Genomic DNA, 23,141 nt, shown 5'->3' with positions numbered 1-23,141 from the left:
TGAACCATATTGAGTGCCACTTAACCATTTTGTAAGCAATCAAATTGAGAGACGGTATTTGAGAAATTGAAACTGAGAGACAGCAAAGCCACATGGTTAGGGCAAACTTTATCTCTACATCAAACTTTATATTTATACATTCAAAATATATTTATCAAGCAACTCCCAGATATCCGATACTGAGTCAGATGTTGGGATAGATATAACCATGAGTCAAGGTAAGGTCTTAGGTGAGTTTGTAACAGTTAAGAAGCAAGCCAGGACTGAGACTGCCCAAGTGTGACCCCCAAATCTAGAACTCACTACCTGTGTGACCAGGAGCAGTGCAAGTAAACTCACCAAGCCTCAGTTTTCCTATCTATAAAATGGAAATAACTTGTCTTCCCCCATAGAATTGTTATAAGGGTGAAATGAGATAACATATATAAAGGTTTTAATAAATGTCACTTAAAATCAAAAAACAAGTAAAAATTAAAATAAAGATACAGTGCTTTTTGGAACCTACTGCCGTATGGGGGAAGAAATCAAATAATTATATAACATATTTATGCATTATGACTAGTGTCATGGAAGCATCACAATAAAGTGTCCACAATTGTATTACAAGACACGACATAGGGTGTAACCTTAGGGAAGATTTATCTGAGGAGCTAATATTAAACTTAGAAATGAAGGATAACAGAACAGGAGTTTTCTGGGTAAAGTGGTGACAAAGATGGGGTGGCAGTGCCAGGAGGCTACAGAGAGCAGTCTTACAGTGGTGATAGACATGCAAACCTCTGAGTTGAGAAAAAGCAATGTGGATTCAAGGAAATGAAGTTCAGGGTGGCTGGACCCTGGAGAGATAACTAGAGCAGCACTGAATTAAGCAAGAGCGGTGGGCAAGACCAGATTGCACAGGACTGGGAAGTCCATGTTAATGACTGTGGGGTATATCCTGTGGACCATGTGGAAGAATTTTAAGAAACAATACTATGTCAGACAAAGGGCTATATCTTTGAGTCTCTGTAAAACCTACAGGTCACCCCTATACCGTGACTTAGGAAGGTTGTATCACCATTCCAGGTGGGATTGGGAGAGCACTTCTTCCATTCAGTGCAACCCGCACAATGCACATCCACACATGACCAATCTCAAAGCACAAAATGGAGGGGCGACTAATGTAAGGCGAGAGATGGAACACATTATAGAGCACCTAGAGTTGCTAGGAACCACACAGAGATTGCAGAAGGACAGAGCTGCTTGGTGCAACTGTGTCAAGAAAGAGGCGCCAGAGGCCATTTTTTTTGGAAGGATAGAAAGAAGGAATAGATTCATACTCACTGACTGTGTTTTTCGACTTTAGGAAGAGACTCTTGCATGATGGGGGAGACTCTCCCCCAAAAATATGACTGTACAGATTAGAGTGGGTCATTAGAACTTCTATAAGTAGAACATAAATCAGAAAAACAATGTTACTGTTGTTGTTTATGACCCTATTATAAATCGCCTGTCCATCTCAATAACCTCCAGAACACTATGGCAACTTGACAAGATAATGTGTCAAGGTCCTCTGCAAGACACAAAGGCTCATCAGTTACAGCCTTCCTCTTCAGCCACTTCTGCTACTCACCACCACCATGCCCTTGATGGTGCAGGTCCTCAGGACTCAAGCTGTGTTGCCTGAAAAAGCCTCCAGTGTTACCACCTATCCTTGATTTGAGCATGCTGCTGCTTAGAATGTCCTGACATGGTACTATATCTGGCATTGCTTCCTACTCAAGCCCCATGCTTCTAGCCAGAAGTTAACCAAATATATTTGGTTTTCCCCATGCTCCCCGCACCAACAAAATTAATTATTCCCTGTGCTTCGTACTAGGTGATCACCAGCCCAATGCATTCTGTACAAACTACAGTGTGTAATATCCAGAAGTCAGGGTCCCCTCCATTCTTGCCCCCATTCTCAAATATTAATAAGAGGAATAAGCTATAATTCTAAGTATTTGTGAGATGCCAGGCACAAGGTGGAGCATTTTATGGACATTATCTCCTTCAAACCTTAAGCAATTCAAAGAGAGAAACCTGTGTAGGGCAGCGAAGAACATTCCTAAACAGCATACAACAGAAAAATGAGAAATGTATGAAACAACAATTCTTTAAGACAATTGCTTTGGGACTCCTGGGTGGCTCAGTCAGTTGAGCCTCTGCTCTCTGCTCAGGTCATGATCCTAGGGTCCTGGAATTGAGCCCTGTGTCAGGCTTCCTGCTCAGTGGGGAACTTGCTTCCGTCTCCCCTGCTCCCTCTTCCTGCCACTCCCCCTGCTTGTGAGCTCTCTATCTCTCTCTCTCTCTCTCTCTGTGTCAAATAAATAAATAAAATATATTTTAAAAAAATAAAGAAAACAAAATTGTTTTTTAAAAAACAGAAAATGTCAGCAACTGCATTTAAGCCTGTGAATCATTTGATCGGTTAATACACTTAAAGTGTTTAGAACCTTATTTAGAATGCACAATAATGATATATAAATTTAGGATATTAATATTGCTCCTGAAGTTTCACTTATCTGTTTTGAACATTGCAGTGCATTTTGCATCTGTCTTGAGGAGGTGAAGGACTAAAATTTCAGAAATTACAGTTTTTCTGCTAATGTGAAATTGCTATCTACTTTTATTGTAGGGGATCCCTGGGTGGCGCAGCGGTTTAGCGCCTGCCTTTGGCCCAGGGCGCGATCCTGGAGACCCGGGATCCAATCCCACGTCGGGCTCCTGGTGCATGGAGCCTGCTTCCCCTCTGCCTGTGTCTCTGCCTCTCTCTCTCTCTCTCTGTGACTATCATAAATAATAAAAATAAATAAAAAAATAGTTTTATTGTAAAATTCTACCCTTCAGCACCCTGAGGAGAGTACAATAATGGGACAGTGGGGAGACAAAATGACAATAGCATCAGCCAGAAAAAGAAAGCTCTATTAGGATATTCCCAAATGCAAGAGACACTGAGCCTAGAGGAATAAGAAATGGAATACACACAGAGATTCTGTGGTATGTATTTATGACCCAAATCCCAATCATTACGTGGTGATATTAAGAAGCAGAAGGCCTAATGCACACATGTGCACACACATGCACACACACACACACACGCACATACACACACACACACACAAATATTCAAAGAAAGAAACACTTAGGAAATGCCAAATACTCAAACATACCTCTCTGCTTCATAATAGCTAACTTACCCAACCAAAAAGTCAACATATTTGAAGGTCTGAGTTTACCTTTTCATGTTATCTTCTAAGGATACAATGCAAACACAATGAAAGCTGATAACAGGAGGAAGTTGCTGTGTTAGATACGTTAGTTGCAGATACATCTCTGAGCTCTGAGGATCTGACATATAGCCAGCTAACACTTAAATAAAGGAAGACCAATATGGATGGTTTGAAGCATCCATAGAGCTTCAAAGAGAATGAGATACACAAATTAAGAGAAACCTCTGAGGAAATCGATGACGTTCTTCAATGGGTTTTGCAAAACTAACACCCTTCATGTATGAATAAGCAATAAAAACCATTATGGAATGCTGAAAATAATATGCTCTTCTCAGTATTTAATTTTATTAGTTTTTTTGTATAAATTTCATAATTGAAATTTGGTATAGCATTTCATAGTTTTTGTTCTGTTTTTCAAGATCCATTCCATCAAACACTTCATTGCAATATAATAGAAAATGTTGGTTTTGTTTTCCATGTTGGTGTATTTCATGAACATTTGCCTGATATCTGTTTACATCAGATAATAAGGACCTTCTGGGGGCACAGTTGGTTACCTAAGTGTCTGACTCTTGATCTCAGCCCAGGTCTTCACCAAACTGTCGTGAGTTCAAGCCCTATATTGGACTTGACGCTGGGCATGAAGCCTACTTAAAAATTAAATAAATGAACAAATAAATAAATAAATAAATAAATAAATAGGACCTTCTGTATTTGTGAATGGTTAATTCTTCTGTACAATGTACTTATAAAATAGCTTCCTTATTCAGGGCCGGAAACTGGAGCAGGAGGGTGACAAGTCCCCTCAATTCGTTTAGAAAGCCTGTATCTCTCTTGTCCCTTGAGCCCAGCGTTCCATGAACAATGTGTGTGTGTCCAAGGCCACACTTCTAAATACCTGATTCTGTCTTTTGCCAGGAGCTAGTTCCTCAAGTCCAGTGTAGTGGTAGAAGGAGGACTTTCTCGGTGTTCATAGATAAATAAATGAATAAAATTATTTTTGGCCAACTTTCTTTTTTTCATGAAATTGATTTTATATCAAATCAGAGACAGAGTCAAATAGCAATAATTTAGGTCCCATGTAGCCATAGGCCAAATATTTATTGAACAGTGCCTACGGACCATTTATCCAATTATGTACTAAACACTAGAGATAAAGCCATGAACAAATCAGAGGTTTCTTGCCCTTGTGGTGCTTTTAGTTCAGGTTGTCACAACTACAGAGGAAAACAATTGTTTAGTGTGATTATGAGAACTTCTATGTTTGCCCAGGATCATGAAGAGAGTTAATGGCAGAGTCAGTATAATCAGAACTCATCCCAATGCATCTTGTATATTAGGAGCTCTAGCACTTAGTTTTCCATCCTCTTTTTCTTCTTCTTCTTCTTCTTCTTCTTCTTCTTCTTCTTCTTCTTCTTCTTCTTCTTCTTCTTCTTCTTCTTCTTCTCCTTCTCCTTCTCCTTCTTCTTCCTTCTCCTTCTCCTTCTCCTTCTCCTCCTCCTCCTCCTCCTCCTCCTCCTCCTCCTCCTCCTTCTCCTTCCTCTTCCTCTTCCTCTTCCTCTTCCTCTTCTTCTTCTTCTTCTTCTTCTTCTTCTTCTTCTTCTTCTTCTTCTTCTTCACCTGAATGGTTTTCTCTGCCTCTGCTAGAGCAGGAGTTCTAAAATTAGGTCCATTGTTCATTAGGAAGAACACAGGTGAGTTTCAAAGGGTCCAAGATTCTCCCTGAAAATGTTCAGTAGAAATCTTGTTTGTGTGCTTACTTGTTCAAGAGGGTCTATTAGATTCTCAGTAGAAGTCAGTGGTTCACAGCCTTTCGGCTAGAGGTTTCAGATTTTCATTCCTCAAAATGAAAGCCTTCCAGAGTGATGTTGACACTTCTTGAAATGGATTGTCAAAGGAATTTGGGAAAAAAAAAAAAGTTAATTCGGTAAAATTTCCTTGAAAGTGCCTTAAAATGCTGACCTGCCAACTTGATTGTTGAAAATATTTGTCAAACACTAAAATGATTTCGCATTCTGTCATTTTGTACATATTCAGAAAAAGAAGAAACCTAGGCTAAATGAAACTTTGTCAAGAGGAGGAAATAAATGTATGCTGATATTTCACATAGATCTTGTCGAGAAAAATAAAGAGAAGACATCCTAATGAAGAATTACTGGTTTCCTAAGAATGATTTTCAAATCAGAGCAATGATTGGGAATTTTAAGTGTTTAAAATAGCATCAGTGTAGGCAAACATTGGTAAGGAATGCTTGTTCTTCCACTTAATTTATCTTAAAAGGAAAAAAGATGTCCAAGTTCTCAAAGAGCTTCCCCTTTGCTAATATAGACAGGCTAGATGCTCACTGAGCCCATCTCCTCTTTCTGGGTACACAGGACAACCACATATCTCAGCCTATTTTGTACCTGTCAGGATCACACGATTACATTCTTAACAATGGGATACAAAAAAAAAAAGTGAGGTACACTATTTCTATTTCTGGCTATAAAACCTCATACACATGATCCAATCTATCTCTTCTCCTTCTGCCAAATCATGGTGGCCACGTATTGGTGATAGTGACACCAAAAGAGGGAAGGAAACTGGCTTATTGAAGTCATCAATTAGTAAAAAGACGATATGTCTCATGGACTTGAAATATAATGTAATCTAGCTTATCCTGACTAAAATAGTCTTGATCATTCATTTAAATATTAAACAAATATATTCTGTGTCAACCTCAATATTTTTTTTAAATCACACAAATAGGTTTTTAAAACCTGCCCTTACAATTGCTAAAAGTCAAAGACAAATAAAAATGCAGTCCCTACCTCCAAGTAAGAAAATTTAATTGTGGAAAATGTAATTGCAAGCAGATTTTTTTTAGAAAGAGAAAGAATGCATGTATGCATGGGAGGGGAGAGAGGGGCAGAAGGAGAGGGAGAAAGAATCTTAAGCAGGCTCATGAGTAGGTTGCTACTTCATGAGAAGAAACTTGAATTTCAGCAGGGTGAATATGAGGTGGAAAGTTGAGTGGGTTTTCAATTTTCTTCTGTCTACTTCAATATTGGATTCTTTTTAGTAACAGGCACACTTTAATATACTACCTATATCATGGAAATAAAAGGTAATTAAAGATTATTTTCCAGGACTAACAAATATATTAAATGTAATCAATGATATTTTAATAAATATCTAAAATTATTGCCTTTTTATATGATTATTTACCCATACATGGACAGCCAAAAAAATATATTCCAACTTCTGCTTAGCAGGGAGAATTTTGACACCTTTTGCTGAATAATAGCAATACCACATATTTAGTGTATCCATACTTCTGTTCAGCAATATACATCTTTCATTAGCCAGGCTCTGCTGCTTTAAACACTTTTGTAGAATCTACACCTTTCAAGGTATCCATGACCAAGAATCCTTACTTTATGGTACTTACTATGTTATAAAATTGGCATATATTTGTGGCTCTATACCATAAACCCCAAGAAGGCAGGTCTATATCTGTTTTTACTCACTAAGGTACTATATCCCTGCCCTGGCATAGTCCTCTACATAGCACCTAGCACAGTAGTACTTGATAAAAATTTGTGGGGTTAGCTACTTAATTAATTAACATACTGAAACATAATAATGTCTAAGGGTTTTTTTATTTAAAAAATCAATGCACAGTGTATGCAGTATCTTTTCATTTGCCTGTGTATGCAAAGATAAGTTCATGTATATTCTTATGAGGGATGAAAATCTTCTGGAAGGAAACACAGAATTATTAATACTGCCCCACACCAAAGAGGGAAGCTGGAGATCTGGGCTGTGATCACTTCTTGCCAGGTATTCATTTGCATGCCTTCTTTGAATATTTACCATGAACATACATTATTTTTTAATATAAAAGCATAAAGTCAAATAAGTTGTGTAATCATCACCAAATGTGGATGGTAAATTACTTGCATTTTACGCAATTTGTAAAAATAAGAAAATAAAATTCCACATGCCTCTTTAACTTGATTTTTAATAAAAATTGTGTATATTTAAGGCATACAGTATGATGTTAGCATACATATGCATAGTGAAATAACTATAATCAAGCTAAGTAACATATTCATCTCCTAACATAGTTATCATTTTTGTGTGTTTAATGAGAGCACCTAAGAACTACTCTCTTCACATATTTTCAGTATAAAATACAGGATTAATTACTCTAGACCCTATCCAATACATTAGATTTCTGGAACTTATTCATTCTACATAACTGAAATATTGTGCCCATTGACTAATCTTTCTGTTTCCCCCAAATTCCCTGCCCTGAGTAATCATGATTTTCTTACTATAAACTTTACTTTTTTAGATTTCATATCTAAGTCACATCCCACATATAAGTAAAACCATGTATTATGTGTCTTTTCTGCCTCTGGTTTATTTCACTTAGCGTAATATCCTCCAGATCCATCCACTCCATCGCAAAGACAGTATCTCCTTCATTTTTAAAAAGCGAACATATACAATCACAATGTCTTTATCCATTCATTCATCAATGGACACTTAGACTATTTTCAAATCTTGGCTACTGTGAATAATGTTGCAGTGTGGTGCAATTGTTATTTTCTCATAATAATTTTCTTGTCTTTTTTTAAAAAAAAAGATTTTATTTATTTATTTTTTTTTTTGAGAGAGAGAGAGTGCAAGCATGTGCATGAGGTGGGGGGAGGGGCAGAGGGAGAGAGAGAGAGAGAGAATCCCCAGCAAACTCCATGCTCAGCACAAAGCCCAATGACGGGCTTGATTCCATGACCCTGAGATCATGACCTGAGCCAAACTCGAGTCCTTTTGATATGAGGATAATTAAGATATCTATTATATGCCTAACATTAGATATCAAAAGAAATCTGAAAAGTTAAAACATGCTCTCTGCCATGGACAATTTTCCAATTTTATGTATATATAAACATTTATATATACATATATTTTGCTTAACCAACTGAGCCACCCAGTTGCTCCTACTTTGTTGTCTTTTTTGATGTCTCTCCTCCTGAAGCTGAAAATCCTTCACTGCCATAGCTTCCAGCCTACAGATGATCTAGTCAGAGATTCAAACCTGTTGTCTACCTTGGGTGCAGCTGCCTCTACATTTTGTAACTCCTATATATAAATTCCCCAAATGACCCATAGGTAGAGATATCTCTGCTCCCCTCATTCAGCAGGAAGAAGCTACTGAAGATGAGACTTCTGCCCAAATGCCAAAGATTTGTCATGGTTGACCTGTCAGCGGGGATGTAAAGGCTGCTTTTAGGCAACAGGTTTGAGCAATGTAAATTTGAGCAAGACACAAGGACTCACAGTGGCAACCACACTGAATGCAAAACAGGCTTATTAAGGGACCCACCTTGAAATAGCCACAGGACCTAACTAACCAATGGGCTACTTACAACCAGGCACAGTTACCAAAAAAGGGGAAATTCCATTCGTTCCCATACCCCCCTCACCACCACCTCCTCACAGTCTCTCCTGCCCACTGCTGTCCTACAGTGTATTCAATAAACTTCAATCAAAAAAAAAGAAAAAAAAAGAAAGAAAGAAAGAAAGAAAGAAAGAAAGAAGAAAGAAAGAAAGAAAGAAAGAAAGAAAGAAAGAAAGAAAGAAAGAAAGAAAGAAAGAAAGAAAGAAAGAAAGAAAGAGAAAGAAAGAAAGAAAGAAAGAAAGAAAGAAAGAAAGAAAGAAAGAAAAAGAAGAAAGAAAGAAGAAAGAAAGAAAGAAAGAAAGAAAGAAAGAAAGAAAGAAAGAAAGAAAGAAAGAAAGAAAGAAAACATGAGAATGCAAATATCTCTTCAAGGTACTAATTTCATTTTCTATGAATAAATAAATATCCAAAAGTGGATTGCTGGATTATACGGTAGTTCTCTTTTTAGAGGAAATTCTGTACTGTTTTTCCATAATGCCTGTAATCATTTACATTCCCACCAAAAGGGCACAAGGGCCCTTTTTTCTCCACATCCTTCACAACACTTGTTATCTTTTGTCTTTTTTTTTCTTATATGTGAGCCCAATGCAGGGCTTGAACTCATGACCCTGAGATCAAGATCTGAGCTGAGATCAAGAGTTGGGCACTTAACCAGCTGAGTCACCCCAGAGCCCCTCTGTTGTCTTTTGATAATAGTCATCACAACAGGCATGAGGTGTTATCTCACTGTGCTTTCGATTTGCATTTCCCTGATGATTAGAGGTGTTGAGTATCTTTTTATATACTCATTTATGTCTATTTATATGTCATCTCCTGAAAAATAACTATGAATATTCTTTGCCCATTTTGTAACCAAGTTTTTGTTGTTTGGATTGGTTTGGCTTGCCATTGAGTTGTTTGAGTTCCTTATATAATTTGGATGTTAATCCCCTATCAGATCTATGGTTTGCAAATATTTTTTTCTCAATAAATAAGTTGCCTTTTTGGTATGTATATTATTTGCTTTGCTATGCAGGAGCTTTTTACTTTGCTGTAGTCTCACTTGCTTGTTTTTGTTTTTGTTTTCGATGCTTTCACATCAAATCCAAAAAAAAATATTTCTAAAATCAATGTAAAGGGTCTTTGCCTCTATTTTTTCTTCTAAGAGTTTTTATAGTTCTGGGTCTTACATTTATGTCTCTAATCCATGGTGAGTTGATTAATGATTATGCTATAAGACCAGGGTCCCTGACTGCTCTTTTGCATAAAAGAGCCTTTTGTTGCAACTTTCTCACTTTTATCTTAAACCTTAACACTGTAATATCTATTTAAACATCTCATTCCAGAACCTTGCCTCCCCCCACCAGGCTAGTATAATGTTTGCTCTGACATATATTTGCTATATTGTGCATGTGTGCAACGTTTACACATAAAAGAAAACATAAAATATATATTTGGACGGCTATATCTTATCAAGAGATTATATCAATCAAATATTTCTCAGAAAAAAGATCTAATTTTTTAAAAATGGGTGAAAAGAGAACAGAGGTAAAGGCTTAAGCTAGTGTCATTATTTCCCTGAGTGCTCAAAACTACTTCCTTGCCTTCACTGGCTCCATCAGGAAGTACCAGAAAACACTGAATCTCTTTTTTAAAAATTCTCCTTTGCTGCTCTATCACAAGTTTCTAAAATTCCATGATAATATAATTGTCTTTTTTTTTTAGAAGCTCCTTTGGAAATAGCCACAAGTTAATTATAAAATGTCTAATACTCCCTGCCAGTGTGAGAGTTATTGGAGCTTTCTCTGCTTCCTTCACTTCCTTTTCCTTCTCTCCTGCCTTCCTTCTTTCTTTCCTTCCTTTTTCAGGAGCAGGTGTCATGGTACCTGACAAGGAGTAATTGCTCTACATTCAGGAGGACCAGGTTCTTGACAGAATTGTGCCTCTAACTTCATGACCTTGAGCAGATCACTTTCTTCCCTTGACAAAGAAAGGGCTCAGCCCAGAGTTTGTCTAAGGTAGTTTTCACTTCTAACATTTCTTTGAGACTATATGTGAGTTTGAAGCCTGAGCCATCAGTAAACTCTTCAGAGAACCCCTTACGGCAAAAAGCTAACTTAAACTCATCTTGCTGGTGTAAGATTGAGACTTCAAAGCCCAACATTGCTATTGTTCCCCTGTCTAACAAGATGCCTTGGGTATCATTAGGATTGATTGCGTGCATAGAGATCTGCAATTACTGAACTCAAAACTAAGTATTTCACTTCTAAACAAGTTTCAGAGGAACTAATTAATCAAAGTAATTTTAAATGAGAAAACTTCCTGTGTGATAATTGCTGTTCAACTCTGAAAGTTGGCTCCCAGGGCCTGACACAGTAGAGGCAACAAAGAAGGACTGACCCTGGGGATGGGTGATGGCTTTGTAAATAGATACAGAACAGAAGGGCCACTTTCTCGCATGATGATTTCATTGATTGCAATCCTATCTCCTTGCAGCTTTACCCCCGACCCTACAAAACAAAATAAAAACTTACTCCAAATTCAGCAAAATCTGGCAAACCCAGAAGGTTAATTATAAAAATTAGAAGCTGTAGGAAAAACTGTACTTCAAATCTTGGCTGCGTTGAAGAACATGTCTCTTGTCCACGGACACTTCTAGATTGCAACACCGTCTCTTGATCTCAAACAAATTAAATTTAGAACTCTCACTTTGATTCCTTCCAATGTAATAGCAGTTAAACAGCAGTGCCTACAGTGGAAAATTAAATAAGGCACATAATGTGTCTGGGATGTAGCAAGAGCTCAACCAATAATAAGCGTTCTCACTGTATGGCCATCACTCTCCTCACCCTGGCCATTGTATTAGCTTCTATCAGGCCCTAATCTCCAGTCTCTCCTCATTGCTGACCATTCTCCACAAGGCCACTTCTCCAACCTGGTTGTCCTACGTGGTAGCCCTACCACTATAAATGTCAGCCTCTTGCCTTGGAAAGAATAATGCCCCAACTCCTCAAACTGATTATGGGATCTTACTCCATCTCTTCTTCTATCCATCTGCCCCTACCCCTTTCCTTCACAGTTCCTATGATCTCAGCTAAATCAGATCCCTTCTCTGTCACATCACTGAGCCCTTGTGCCATTCTCACCACCTGGTATCCTCACCAGGGCTAGGCATCCAACCTCTACCTTGACTGCCAATCTCAAGGATCACTTCCTCTGTGAAATCATTCACAACTTTAATCCAACATGAAGCTTCTTTCTTCCTTTTCTTCTTATATTTCTTCCTTTATTCTTTCCTTTGAGCCTCCATTAAAGCATATACTTGCTTCTTATAACAATATAATTAATCTTAGTCATTTATACATTAGCCATGCTTTATTTGGTTGGAAGCTTCTTGAGGATAGACATTATATCTCCCTGATTATTTTGATTAACACTAATAATAAATGTCAACAAATTTCTATACTATTTAACTTCCATATATAATCTTTATTTCATTGTTCATAAATACTTAAAAGTCTATTTTATACATGAGGAAAATGAAGCTGTCCTAAAAGCAAATTAGCTCTCAGAGATCACATCGAAAGTTAGTGACAGAGTCTAAAACTTTGACTTCATATCCAATGATCTTCGGAGTCCAATATTTTCTTGATAGTATATAGACAAGATTGATGGTTTTTTATCAATGTTGTCAATGATTCTTATGCCTTCAGGCTTCCCACATAGCTACTCACATATTTACCAGAATATAGTTGGATCTCAATTTTATAAAACAAGCTTAGTGAAACTGTAAGTCTTGCTTCCCCAGCCCCATCTCCCATTCCCCCTTTCTGCTCCTTCCCCGTCCTCCTGACACAGTCTCCCACCAGAGGGTCCAGAGGCCCAGAACCTCCTAAGAACATCTCATCAGGTAGAAAATCCATGGCACAGGGGCCTCAGGTATAAAATCAGGCAAATCAAGATATGGAACAGGAGTGGTGATGCATCTTTTACACCAGCAAATAGTAAATTAAATACGTGAAGTCTATACATTGGCAAGACAATGCTTAAAACAATATTATTGACTGAAAATGAAGAATACATGGGTTAAAAACAGGATTCTTCTCAAATCCTAACCTCAATTACAAATAAATAAGAGGGGATGCCTGGGTGGCTCAGTGGTTGCGTGTCTGCCTTCGGCTCAGGTCCTGATCTCAGGTCCCAGGATAGAGCCCCACATCAGGCTCCCTGCGAGGAATCTGCTTCTCCCTCTGCCTATGTCTCTGCTTTTTTCTGTGTGTCCTCATGAATAAATAAATTATATTAAAATTAAATAAATAAATAAACAAACAAATAAATAAATAAGAGGATAGTCACTATCCTTGAGAAAGACAGTAGAGAACTAAGTGGACATTCCAAAGAAAATTCCAGGGCTTTTTATTTATTTTTTTTTTTTAAGTCACTCGGTATTTATTGGTATCAATCTATTTTCCCAGAGAGCAAACATACAGTCTGAGATCGCCCGTTTTAATAAATCCTCTGCTTCTGTTTTCACATCCTGAATTTCTATGACCTCTAATCAAGATTCAGTACCATAAAACTGTGGTTAAAATGTTTCCCTGAGATCATGAAGGCTGTGCCTTTAGCCACAGATCATCCTGGCTTACCAAAATTCAGGAGAAAACAAGAAATTGGAAGTCTTTTGGTGGTCGAAGAGGCAGGCAACTTAGGTTGTATTCCTGAGGAAAAGGTGGAGAGTTGATCAATCCACTAATTAATATTTCCTTCGCTGTGAACTATATCTGTTCAATATCTCTAAACATTCTAGAAGGTAATTCATTTTATTGCATAGAAAGACACTTTATCACAGTGCTGTGTGCAGAGCATCTTGCCTTTTGCTAACTGCCAGAGCCATCGTGATGCCTCAGTTTCCCATAAAATGCAGAATAAGCAAGGTATGCGCAGCCTCTCCCCTGGGGCATGTGGGAAACAGAAATCTAGACATGGATGATGAGAAAAAAGTGGTTATCACATTAAGTGCTTAGGCCTGTACTAGTTTTCAGAATGGTTTGAAATCAAAACAGGTCATGATCTTCCACAAGTAGGATCGGGAGAGAGACTTACTGCATTATCACCTCACGCTGCAGCCAAATCAATACACCAAAGCATAAGGCAAATGGACTTCAGTCCATATCATCCAGTCTTGTTGCCCTGAGACTCCATTCTGAAGGGGATGGGGCTCCCAGCAGGCCCTCCTGAGCTGCAAGAAGTCACATTCTGGGAAGGAGCCAGCTCCCGGGATCCCCGGGATGCATTGTTATCGTTCCTCCACCCACCCATCCCGCTGAAATGGCACAATGGAATGACTGTGTTCTCTACTGAGGACTTCCCTTTTTAAAAATAAACAAGCAAGAGTTTCCCTATTCTGACCCATATTCAACAGTGGAAGAAAGCAGCCAGTCCTGGGGTGGGGAGACTGGGAAAGGAAGCCCGGTGTCAGGCAAACACACTCAGGGATGATGTGCAGGAGAGCATGCAGCTCTCTGAAGATGGCAGAGTGAAAGGAAAGCTGAGCATCGGTGGCCTGTGGCAGTCCCAGAGAAACCATTCCATTGACACACAATTGACTTCCTTAGGCTTTCTTGAGGTAGTTTTGACAGGCTTTCCCCATATCTTTCAGGAAGTTAGGAACACCACTCTTGGCGACCCAGTTAATGAGCCAGGACGGAATTTGGCCACCCGGGTTATCGAAGTAATACATGAAAACTTTGCTCCCCTTCTTGCCATCACTCTCGATTGCCAGGCTCTGCTTGTACCGATTCACCCGGACCACACCAGACCTCTCAGCAATCTGAGGCACAGAGGTGCTCTGAGCCAGGATCACGTGGATCTTCCTCCCGTCCAAGTCCAGGTCTCGTCGCTGCCGGATGTAGATGTAGTCTCGGTTGGACATGGGAAAAGGGTACTTCACTTGCCAGTAGACCACGGTTTCTCCATTGCATTCCTTTTCATAGAGTTCTTTAACATATTGGTCCCACTGTTTTCTGTAGTCTAAGTCCATATAGACATCCGCAAGTACATCCGGCAGACAATTGTCCAGAACACCAAAGACCTTATACTCATAAAGTCCAGTTTGCTGGTCCAGCAGCCCGTAGATGCTGATGCCCAGGGCCTCCAGCAGCAGCTCCCAGCTGGCCCCGGGCAGCGCCGGCCGCCGGAGCTCCGCGCAGGCCTCCCGGAACTGGTCCTCGGGGAAGCCGCCGCCCGCAGGCTCCATCCTCGCACAGCCCGGCCGCGCCAGCCCCCTCCAGGGCTTTTTAAAGTAGATTTTTAAAAAGAATTTTTTAACTCAATATAGAAATATAGAGAGAAATTTTTTTAAGAAGTCATGTTTGGCCAGTCTCACCACACGAATATAATTGCTACTAAGGTAGATGGTTTCTTTCTTTTATTTCCTTTTTGTCTTTTGTCCATATGTAGTGCTTTTAACACATATATATATCATCTTATTTTTACTTCACTTAGCATAATGTCTTTAAGTTTCATCCATGTTGTAACATAAAGAAAAATCATTTTCCTTTTCAAGGCTGGGTAATATTCCACTGTATGGATAGACCACATTTCATAATCCAATCATCCTTCAATGGATATTTAGGTTGTTTCCAGCTTTGGACTACAGTAAATAGCGCTGCTATGAATGTCCATCAGCTCTGTAGACACACAGAGACAAAGAAAATATTTTCTGCTGAAATAAGGATGAATATGATAATATTAAATATTGGACAGCTTTTTCATTCAACAATTCATTCAGCTTATTCATTCAACAGTATTATTACTTACCTACTCTGTAGTAGGCGTTCCTCTAGGGGGACATTGGTGAACAAAAAGGGCTTTTCAATCAACATGCAAAGTATAGCTGTGCCAAGAAACATGGGGACAAAGATAGGGCAGCTTGCCCCCACCTGGCCTGGTAAGCTCCAACTGTGGGCAGTTGTGAGCAACCAGTTGTGGAGTTTATCTGAGAACTGAATCTTGTAGTCCTGGACACACTGGGGATTCGTGAGGTGCTGAGCCTGTCCACTGACTCTTGACCACATTGTTCTCCAGATACAGCTCCTCTGCTCCCCTCTCCTTGAGTTAATAGCCTATTCTTTTACCCTTTGAAATAAGCACGTTTTTCTCTGCTTTGCAAAATTAATAATTCCTATGGCTAATCTGCTAGCCCTCTTAATAAAAGCTGGAGGAGACAAAGCCTCAGGGTCTGAGTTTGAGTGCTCTTGGTCCTCCTGTTTTAGTCTGGATGTTTCTGTGAAGGTGTCTCTGGATGAGATCAACATTTAAGTCAGTGAAGTTTGAGGAGATTGCCCTCCATAATGTGGGTGGGCCTCATCCAATCACGGAAGCAAGCCGCCTGCAGACTCAGGGGGGCCATGTTGTGGCCCCAAGTTATCCCTCAGAATCACACAACTCTGTCGTTACGTACAGTCTTTACTTAAGTCTTAGTAGGAGTTGTAGCCTGGCATCAACTATACTGTGGATGACTTAGAAAAAAGTGGGTATGTTTGCAAGTTTTGAGGACATGGTGGAGTCTTGGAAGAGTGGCTGCCACTGGGAAGAAGAAGAGGAGGCTTGCACAATGGGAATAAGGACCTCTGGGTAGAGCAGTAGTGTTTTTCTTAGTTTCTTGGGGAAAAGAAATGAGAAGTATGTGAAGAATTGGGGGGGGTCAGTCTTTGCTTTGAAAAATTACTCAGAGCAGGAGTAGCAAATGTAAGCATCATACCAGGAAAACATTACCCTGTGGGGGTAATGGTGCATTTTCTAAGCTTAACATCAGTGCAAAAAATTATAGATTTGACTACGTATCTTAAAACTTCCCTAGGTCAAAGAATTAAAAGTTCATTTTTAAAGGGGGAAATATTTGTAGGAAATACATATTTGGTACTTTTCTTATTAAGTATTTTTGTAAATGAAAAAATATTCTGAACAGAAAATCAGGAGAAGGGGAAAGCTCTGTCACTCCTCAAAGTTCAATTAATTCTATTTCAAGTGAAAGGAAATATCTGGATCTCTATCACATCCTTTCTTTCCCTACAAGACAGTTTTTTTTAACTGCAACATGGAATAACATGTCACCAAGAATTCTTTTAAAAGGGCTCCATTGCCAAATAAGTTTGGGAAACATGGGCTTAATCAAATATAAACAGATTTATTTAATGTCAGATTTCTATGAACATTTTTTAAATCACCACAAAGAAGGGATGTGATACATATAAAGTGCAGTCTTCCTCAATTTATTTTGTAGACCTAAAAATTCAATGATTATTATATTCCAGAGGATGTGTAAAGTGCTTAATGATACCTCACCCTTTTTTTTTAAGATTTATTTATTTATTTTAGAGTGAGACAAAGAGTGCACACGTGAATAGGAGGAGGCACAGAAGAGAGAATCCTCAAACAGACTCCACGCTGAGCTTGGAACCCCACATGGAGCTCCATCCCAGGACCCTGAGATTATGACCTGAGTCAAAATCAAGAGCCACCAACTGAGCCACCTAGGTGACCCAACACATTCCCTTTTTTTTAATGTTTCACAGTGTCTCATCCCCAAAAAGGTTTCATTGTGGTATGCTGTTCTAAAACACTTTACCATAATACAGAAAAAAAAAATCTCAAAAATAACACTCTAGGGTAATTATCCTCAGTTTACCTACAAGAGCAGACTTACAGTTAAAATCACACAGATAATTCATTAGGAATCTGGCATTCCTATTCTCATCCCCTAATCCAAGATACAAGTGAGAAAGGAGTTTCCGTGTCTCATTATTTTCCCTACCACCTGAGAGTATTATAAAGGGCAGGATACAAATATTACTGAAGCTCTAATGTGAAGGTTGTGGGTAAATTAACTTCAACTGTTATTTCTAAGGTTTCATTATTTAAACAAAGCAAAAAGTAAAGTCTTTATTTCTATAATTCATTACTGTGCAAATATAAAACATAACTGCGATCTGTACATTTTCTCAGGGAATGGGAAATCACTAAACTAAAAAATTGTAATTTTTTTTAGTAAGGTTGATGAATTATCTGACAATAAAAGAGAAAATTTTTTATATACAGTAATATTTAGGGATTGTCACAGGTGAAAAAATACTTTAGTCAATGTCCCAAGAGTAATACAGTCTGTATTTTTTGACCATTTATTATATTATAGCAAGGCACAAACTAGGCACTTAACACTTATTATCTGATTTAAATTATACCAGGATGCTAAATGTTATCTCAGAGTTTTGGCAGAGATTCCCAAATCAAGTACAAGCTGGCATAGCTGAATTTGTTGACTTTTAAAGCAGAGTATGTGGACATCTCCTTGTGGGAGCAGCCACCCTGAATCCCAGATCCTCCAGCATTAGCAGATTGGATCACTTTCCTCTACTTTCCCTGAGCCTAGAAGAGAAGCACCTGGGGGGATGAAGTAATAATTTTGGGAGGATTTCTTTGGAAAGAATTGTCACTGTGACTCTCTTTTACCTTCACCCAAGCTAAGGGACAGAGCCTATTCTTCCAGAACTTGGAGGGCACAACAGTGCCTGTGTTTTCTGGAGCCAGGCATGGGCCACATGAAAGATGGAAGATTCTGGATCATCTTAAAAAGGAACTCCCTCAAGTCAGCCTCCTGGTGGGATAAGCTCATCACAGTCCAGGAGTCAAGGCAAGAAGCCAGGGAGCTACTGAAGGAGCCATATATGTCCAGCCAGAAGAGAAATTGGCTTCTCAGAGGACTAACAGATTGAACTCAGAGGTCAGGGTTAGTGGGGCTGAGGGGCATTCTGGCTCTGAGGAATGCAGGAAAGAATCCCCCAAGACAAAGAGGCATGCCTCTGTCACTAGATTCCAATTATTCCAGCCAGCTCTTTCTGTCCTCTTCTTTGCATCCTGGCTTTGATCATAGACATAAGAGGGAAGGCCAGTCGTAGTGACTTGGGTTTGCCCCCTTTGACCACTGTCAAAAGCACCTGAGGCAAGAGAGGAGGATGTTGTAATTGGGAGAAGGGTATGTAGTCTGACATTACAGTCAGAGGGGGAAAGAAAACCATTTGTTTCCTGTTTTCAAGGAAAAACTATTAGATCTGCCTGTAATGTTAATAAGTGGGAGGGAGGTCTGAGATAACACAGTAACTTTTTGAAGGGGCAATGATGAAAAATAATAAAGTTGTCTCCTACTTACACTCTGTGAACTTCAGTCCCTTCAAGAAACTGGTCACAAATCCTCAGTAACTTGGCATTATTATCCCTAGATTATAAGTAAAATTAAAAAGACATCCCCGAAATCAGAAAACTCAAGTGATGGATCTGGGATTAGAATTGAAATGGCTGTCCCAACTGCTTTTGTTTTCCCTCCCAGTACTGCACCCTAAGATTCTGCCAAAGCATCAATACTGGGAGATCTGACACACTTCCAATAACACTCTGGTTCCAGACTTTTGCTGTTTTCATTGAATGGTTTTTATTGAGAAGCAGTAAAAACTATTTATAGTTTATGTAGTGATTCCATATCCATTATTTAATTTAATCTTCATGATAATCTATGATAAGGAAGATATTATCATTACTTCTGTGTATCTCATTATGGACTTGACTGACACATCAGAAGGGTAATGAGCAGAAGAACATCTTGGATCTGCTATCTTACAAACTGCACAGATGCAGGAATGATGTTTGTTTTCTTCACTGTTGTATGCAGCACGAGGCTTGGTGCCTGGCACATAAAAGAAGTTCAATAATTATTTGTTGAATAAATGAATGCATGGTGTTTTCCAATTCTAATTTTTTTGTTGTTATATCATGTTGCTTCTCTACCAATGAATGGTCTTGGAGAAATCTTACTCCATCTGGGAAACTCACTGTAAAACAAAGTTCCTGAATTTTAAATGGGTCTATCATAAATACATTTTATAGCAAGTCATATTTTGGGCTTTTGCAAAGCATAAAATAGTATAAAATATTTTCTCCTGAGCCAGTGATCTGATGAGGATAAATTATCTCTAAAGCCCCATAGCTATAAAGCATGCTATGATTGTGGAAGTGGGAACTCACTTATGAATTGTCTATTTTCAGAGACTGCATTGTACAATAATCAATAGAAAATAACCCATAATACTTTGTTATGTAGAAAGTACTCAAAAGTTTAGGACATTTATTTATTTATCTAAACCATAGCCATGATTCTCAGTAAAAAGCTTCTTAATTAACTTTGCCAAATTCATTTTAGGCAAATAAGTGGATGTAGGAATTCCTTAGAATTCTGAGGACATTTCTACCATGATTTAGCTATGATGTTACAATGTCACCTAGGAATGCTGATCCATTTTTTTCCATGAAACTCTCTGTTATTTATGTCTTCATTATAGAAGAGATAAAGCTATATTAAGAAAGATAAGATAGAAGTGGGTCACTTTGTTGGGTCTCTGAGAGGACATGGAGACCCTGGTGTGGGTTCCCACTCTCCACAGGCAGTGATGGTGCTCAGACCTGGAAGGCTGTCCAGCACTCATCTTGCCCTAGAATCATAATCATAAAATTAAGCTGCATGTATGAACTCCCTTGTGGCAATACTACAAACCTACTAGCCTTACTAGAAACAAGTGGGTCTAGACTGAGAGCCTATCTTCAACTATGGCATTTCTCTTTAAGTTCTTGGTTGAGTAATAAACATTATTACCAGAGTTTTAAAGGCACCGCCATATACACAACCAAGTCCCAACCTGCAGAAGTTTAGGTAATAATCCTCTCAACATTTTCCAGAAAATTGAATTCTTAGAAAATACAGGCTTAACACCTTCAATCAGAAGCTCTTTCTGAAAAAAAAAAAAAAAAAAAAAGAAGCTCTTTCTGTATTAAATGCACTAGAGATGAACACAAGTCTCTGTTACTATACTATAAATGATCCCTATGGACCATCCACTTGTCAGAGCGGAACACAGATCCATCTCCAGTCCCTGAGATATACGTAGTTCTTTGTGTCAAGGTCATCCCCCCCCAAAAAAAACTAGTGTATACAGTCAAGGATTTCATCCCACTCATGAGGTTAAGCATAAAATCCCATGTCTTTTTTTTATATATAGATTCCTATTGATGGGAGCTAGATATGAGTGCAAAACACAGAGCACTGCATTTTTTTAGATTTATCTATTTATTTTAGAGAGAGAATGCAGTGGGGAGGGACAGAAATAGAGGGAGAGAGAGTCTTTAGTAGACTCTCTGCTTAGCACAGAGCCAGAGGTAGGGCTCAGTCTCATCACCCTGAGGATCAGGACCTGAGCCGAAACCTAGAGTTAGACACAACCAACTGTGCCCCCAGGTTCTCCCAGAACACTGCATTTTAGAACTCCAATGTCAAGGGGTCATCAGGGAAAGAAAATATATTAGCATAATTAATCATTGAAACCTAACTGAAATTAAATTTTAAAAAAAACTCTTTAAAAAATAATAAACTGTGAAGTACTAAGAGAAGCAAAACTAAATAGTCTGTAGATGTGAACTATAATATTGGTATATTACATAGAATAGATCATATACAGGGCTGAGTGGATCCCAATTGATTGACTAGATGAATAAGTGGAGAGGTGAATGGATAAAGGGATACCAATCAGCCCCCAACACTTGCAACTGGCCTGGAATCTTAGGAATCTACACAGATAGTCTGTCTTTTTAGATTTCTCCTCCAATTTCCTTTCTACATAAGAATTTATGCCCTACAAAACTTCCTCCTAGTAATAGTCCTATGGATGGCATCTTTGACCTCCTTGTTCCTCAAGCTGTAGATAAGCGGGTTCAACATGGGGATCACTGCTGTGTAAAATACCGACACCACTTTGTTGAGATCCAGTGAGAAACTGGCACTAGGCCGTACATAAATAAAGAAAAGAGTACCGTATAGGATGGAGACAGCGGTCAGGTGAGAAGAGCATGTAGAAAAGGCTTTGCGCCTCCCATCGGCAGAGTGTATCTTCATGATGGCAATGAGGATATAAATGTAGGAGACCACGATAGTCAAACCACTGAAGACTCCCACAGCTCCAGCCACAACAAAAACTACCAACTTAGTAAGCCTGCTGTCAGCACATACAAGGGAAAGCAGGGGGGACATATCACAGAAGAAATGATTAAGAACATCGGGGCCACAAAAAGGAAGACGAAATGCATTCGTTGTATGGGTCATGGTGTTCACAAACCCGATGATGTAGGGACCAACCACCAGCTGGACACAGAGTCTCTGGGACATGGCAACTGAATACAATAATGGGTTGCAGATGGCCACATAGCGGTCATAGGCCATGGACGCCAGGAGGAAACACTCTGCTGCCACAAAGAACCCAAAAAACCACTGTTGCAAAGCACAGCCCAAGAAAGAGATGGCCTTCCTCTTCACAAAGAAGTTGGTGAGCATCTTTGGGCTCACAACAGAGGAGAAGCAGATATCCACAAAGGACAAGTGGCTGAGAAAAAAGTACATGGGCGTGTGAAGGCGGGAATCAACCCGAATCAGAATAATCATACCCAAGTTTCCAGTTAGATTGATGAGGTAAAAACTCAGGAAGAGCAGGAAGAGGAAAACCTACAATTGGGGGCTGCAATTCAAACCTGTGAAAATGAATTCGGTGACCCTCGTATAGTTTTCAAAGGCCATTGACTGGTTCTGGTTTCCACTAGAAGAAGAACAGAGGAGTCACAACAGATTTGATCAACATATCTTCAAAACTGGGACACAGAAAAAAACATACCAGTAACTGGGAGAGCATCAGGGGGTGAGATGACTTAGTTGCATGCAGTAGACAAGGAAACAAAAGTAATATATGGACCAGTGCAAAAGATCAGATCTGAAGCTATTACATTTTAAGATTCTGCAGAAATCCACCAATATAGAAAGGAGAGGCCAAAATCTAGAAGCGAGAAGCAGCTTGCTCAGGGTCCCATGGCTAACTGATTGCAGAGATGGTTCCAGAACAGATGTCTAATAACTCACTGCAGCGAACTTTGCTTGAGTTCACCACACATGCAGCAGGGTGGAAGTGAAGGAATCTGCAGAAGAAATGAGCAGCCACTTATTTTTAGGACAGGTACCATGCACTTTGTGATTATAACCCAAGGCTAAATGCACCTGGAGCCCATCTTCTCTGACCCTGGAAAAGTCTTCGTTGTGAAACAGGAGTAATCATGGTTAGAGCTACCTTGTAAACTGTTGTGAGGGTACAATGAGATAATGCATGAGAAGAATTTAGCAGAATCTCATTAGGTACCTTGATGAGTATACAATAATTGTTAGTATTTTTGCCTTACATGCTTCATTTAATAAGCCTTCAAGCTAAATATCATTATTTCATTGTACATAGGAGGAAAATTGAAGCTCAATCCACATTCATGATGCTGATGACTGGCAGAGGTGGGCTTTGCACATGTATAAGTCCAAACGGACTGTGTTT

General features: G+C 39.0%; 2 protein-coding genes across 2 annotated transcripts; both read right to left on the bottom strand.

Annotated features, from left to right (window-relative positions):
* Window positions 1–13,102: 13,102 nt before the first annotated feature.
* Window positions 13,103–14,957, bottom strand: LOC121501311 (phosphatidylcholine transfer protein-like). Its single transcript, XM_041773253.1, has one exon. It carries the CDS (start codon window positions 14,933–14,935, stop codon window positions 14,291–14,293), a length of 645 nt encoding a protein of 214 aa, XP_041629187.1. The 5' UTR covers window positions 14,936–14,957; the 3' UTR covers window positions 13,103–14,290.
* Window positions 14,958–21,406: 6,449 nt separating this feature from the next.
* LOC121501344 (olfactory receptor 1009-like) lies at window positions 21,407–22,348 on the bottom strand. Its single transcript, XM_041773307.1, is given in 1 exon segment — window positions 21,407–22,348. A coding segment is annotated over 1 exon segment (942 nt).
* Between the last annotated feature and the right edge of the window lie 793 nt (window positions 22,349–23,141).

The sequence above is a fragment of the Vulpes lagopus genome, chromosome 11 (genome assembly GCF_018345385.1).
Source record: "Vulpes lagopus strain Blue_001 chromosome 11, ASM1834538v1, whole genome shotgun sequence".
Taxonomy (NCBI): domain Eukaryota; kingdom Metazoa; phylum Chordata; class Mammalia; order Carnivora; family Canidae; genus Vulpes; species Vulpes lagopus.
This window is presented reverse-complemented; position numbering and strand designations above follow the sequence as displayed.

Excerpts from the sequence above, each read along its gene's own strand:
- LOC121501311 (XM_041773253.1), bottom strand. The coding sequence starts at position 14,935 with ATGGAGCCTGCGGGCGGCGGCTTCCCCGAGGACCAGTTCCGGGAGGCC.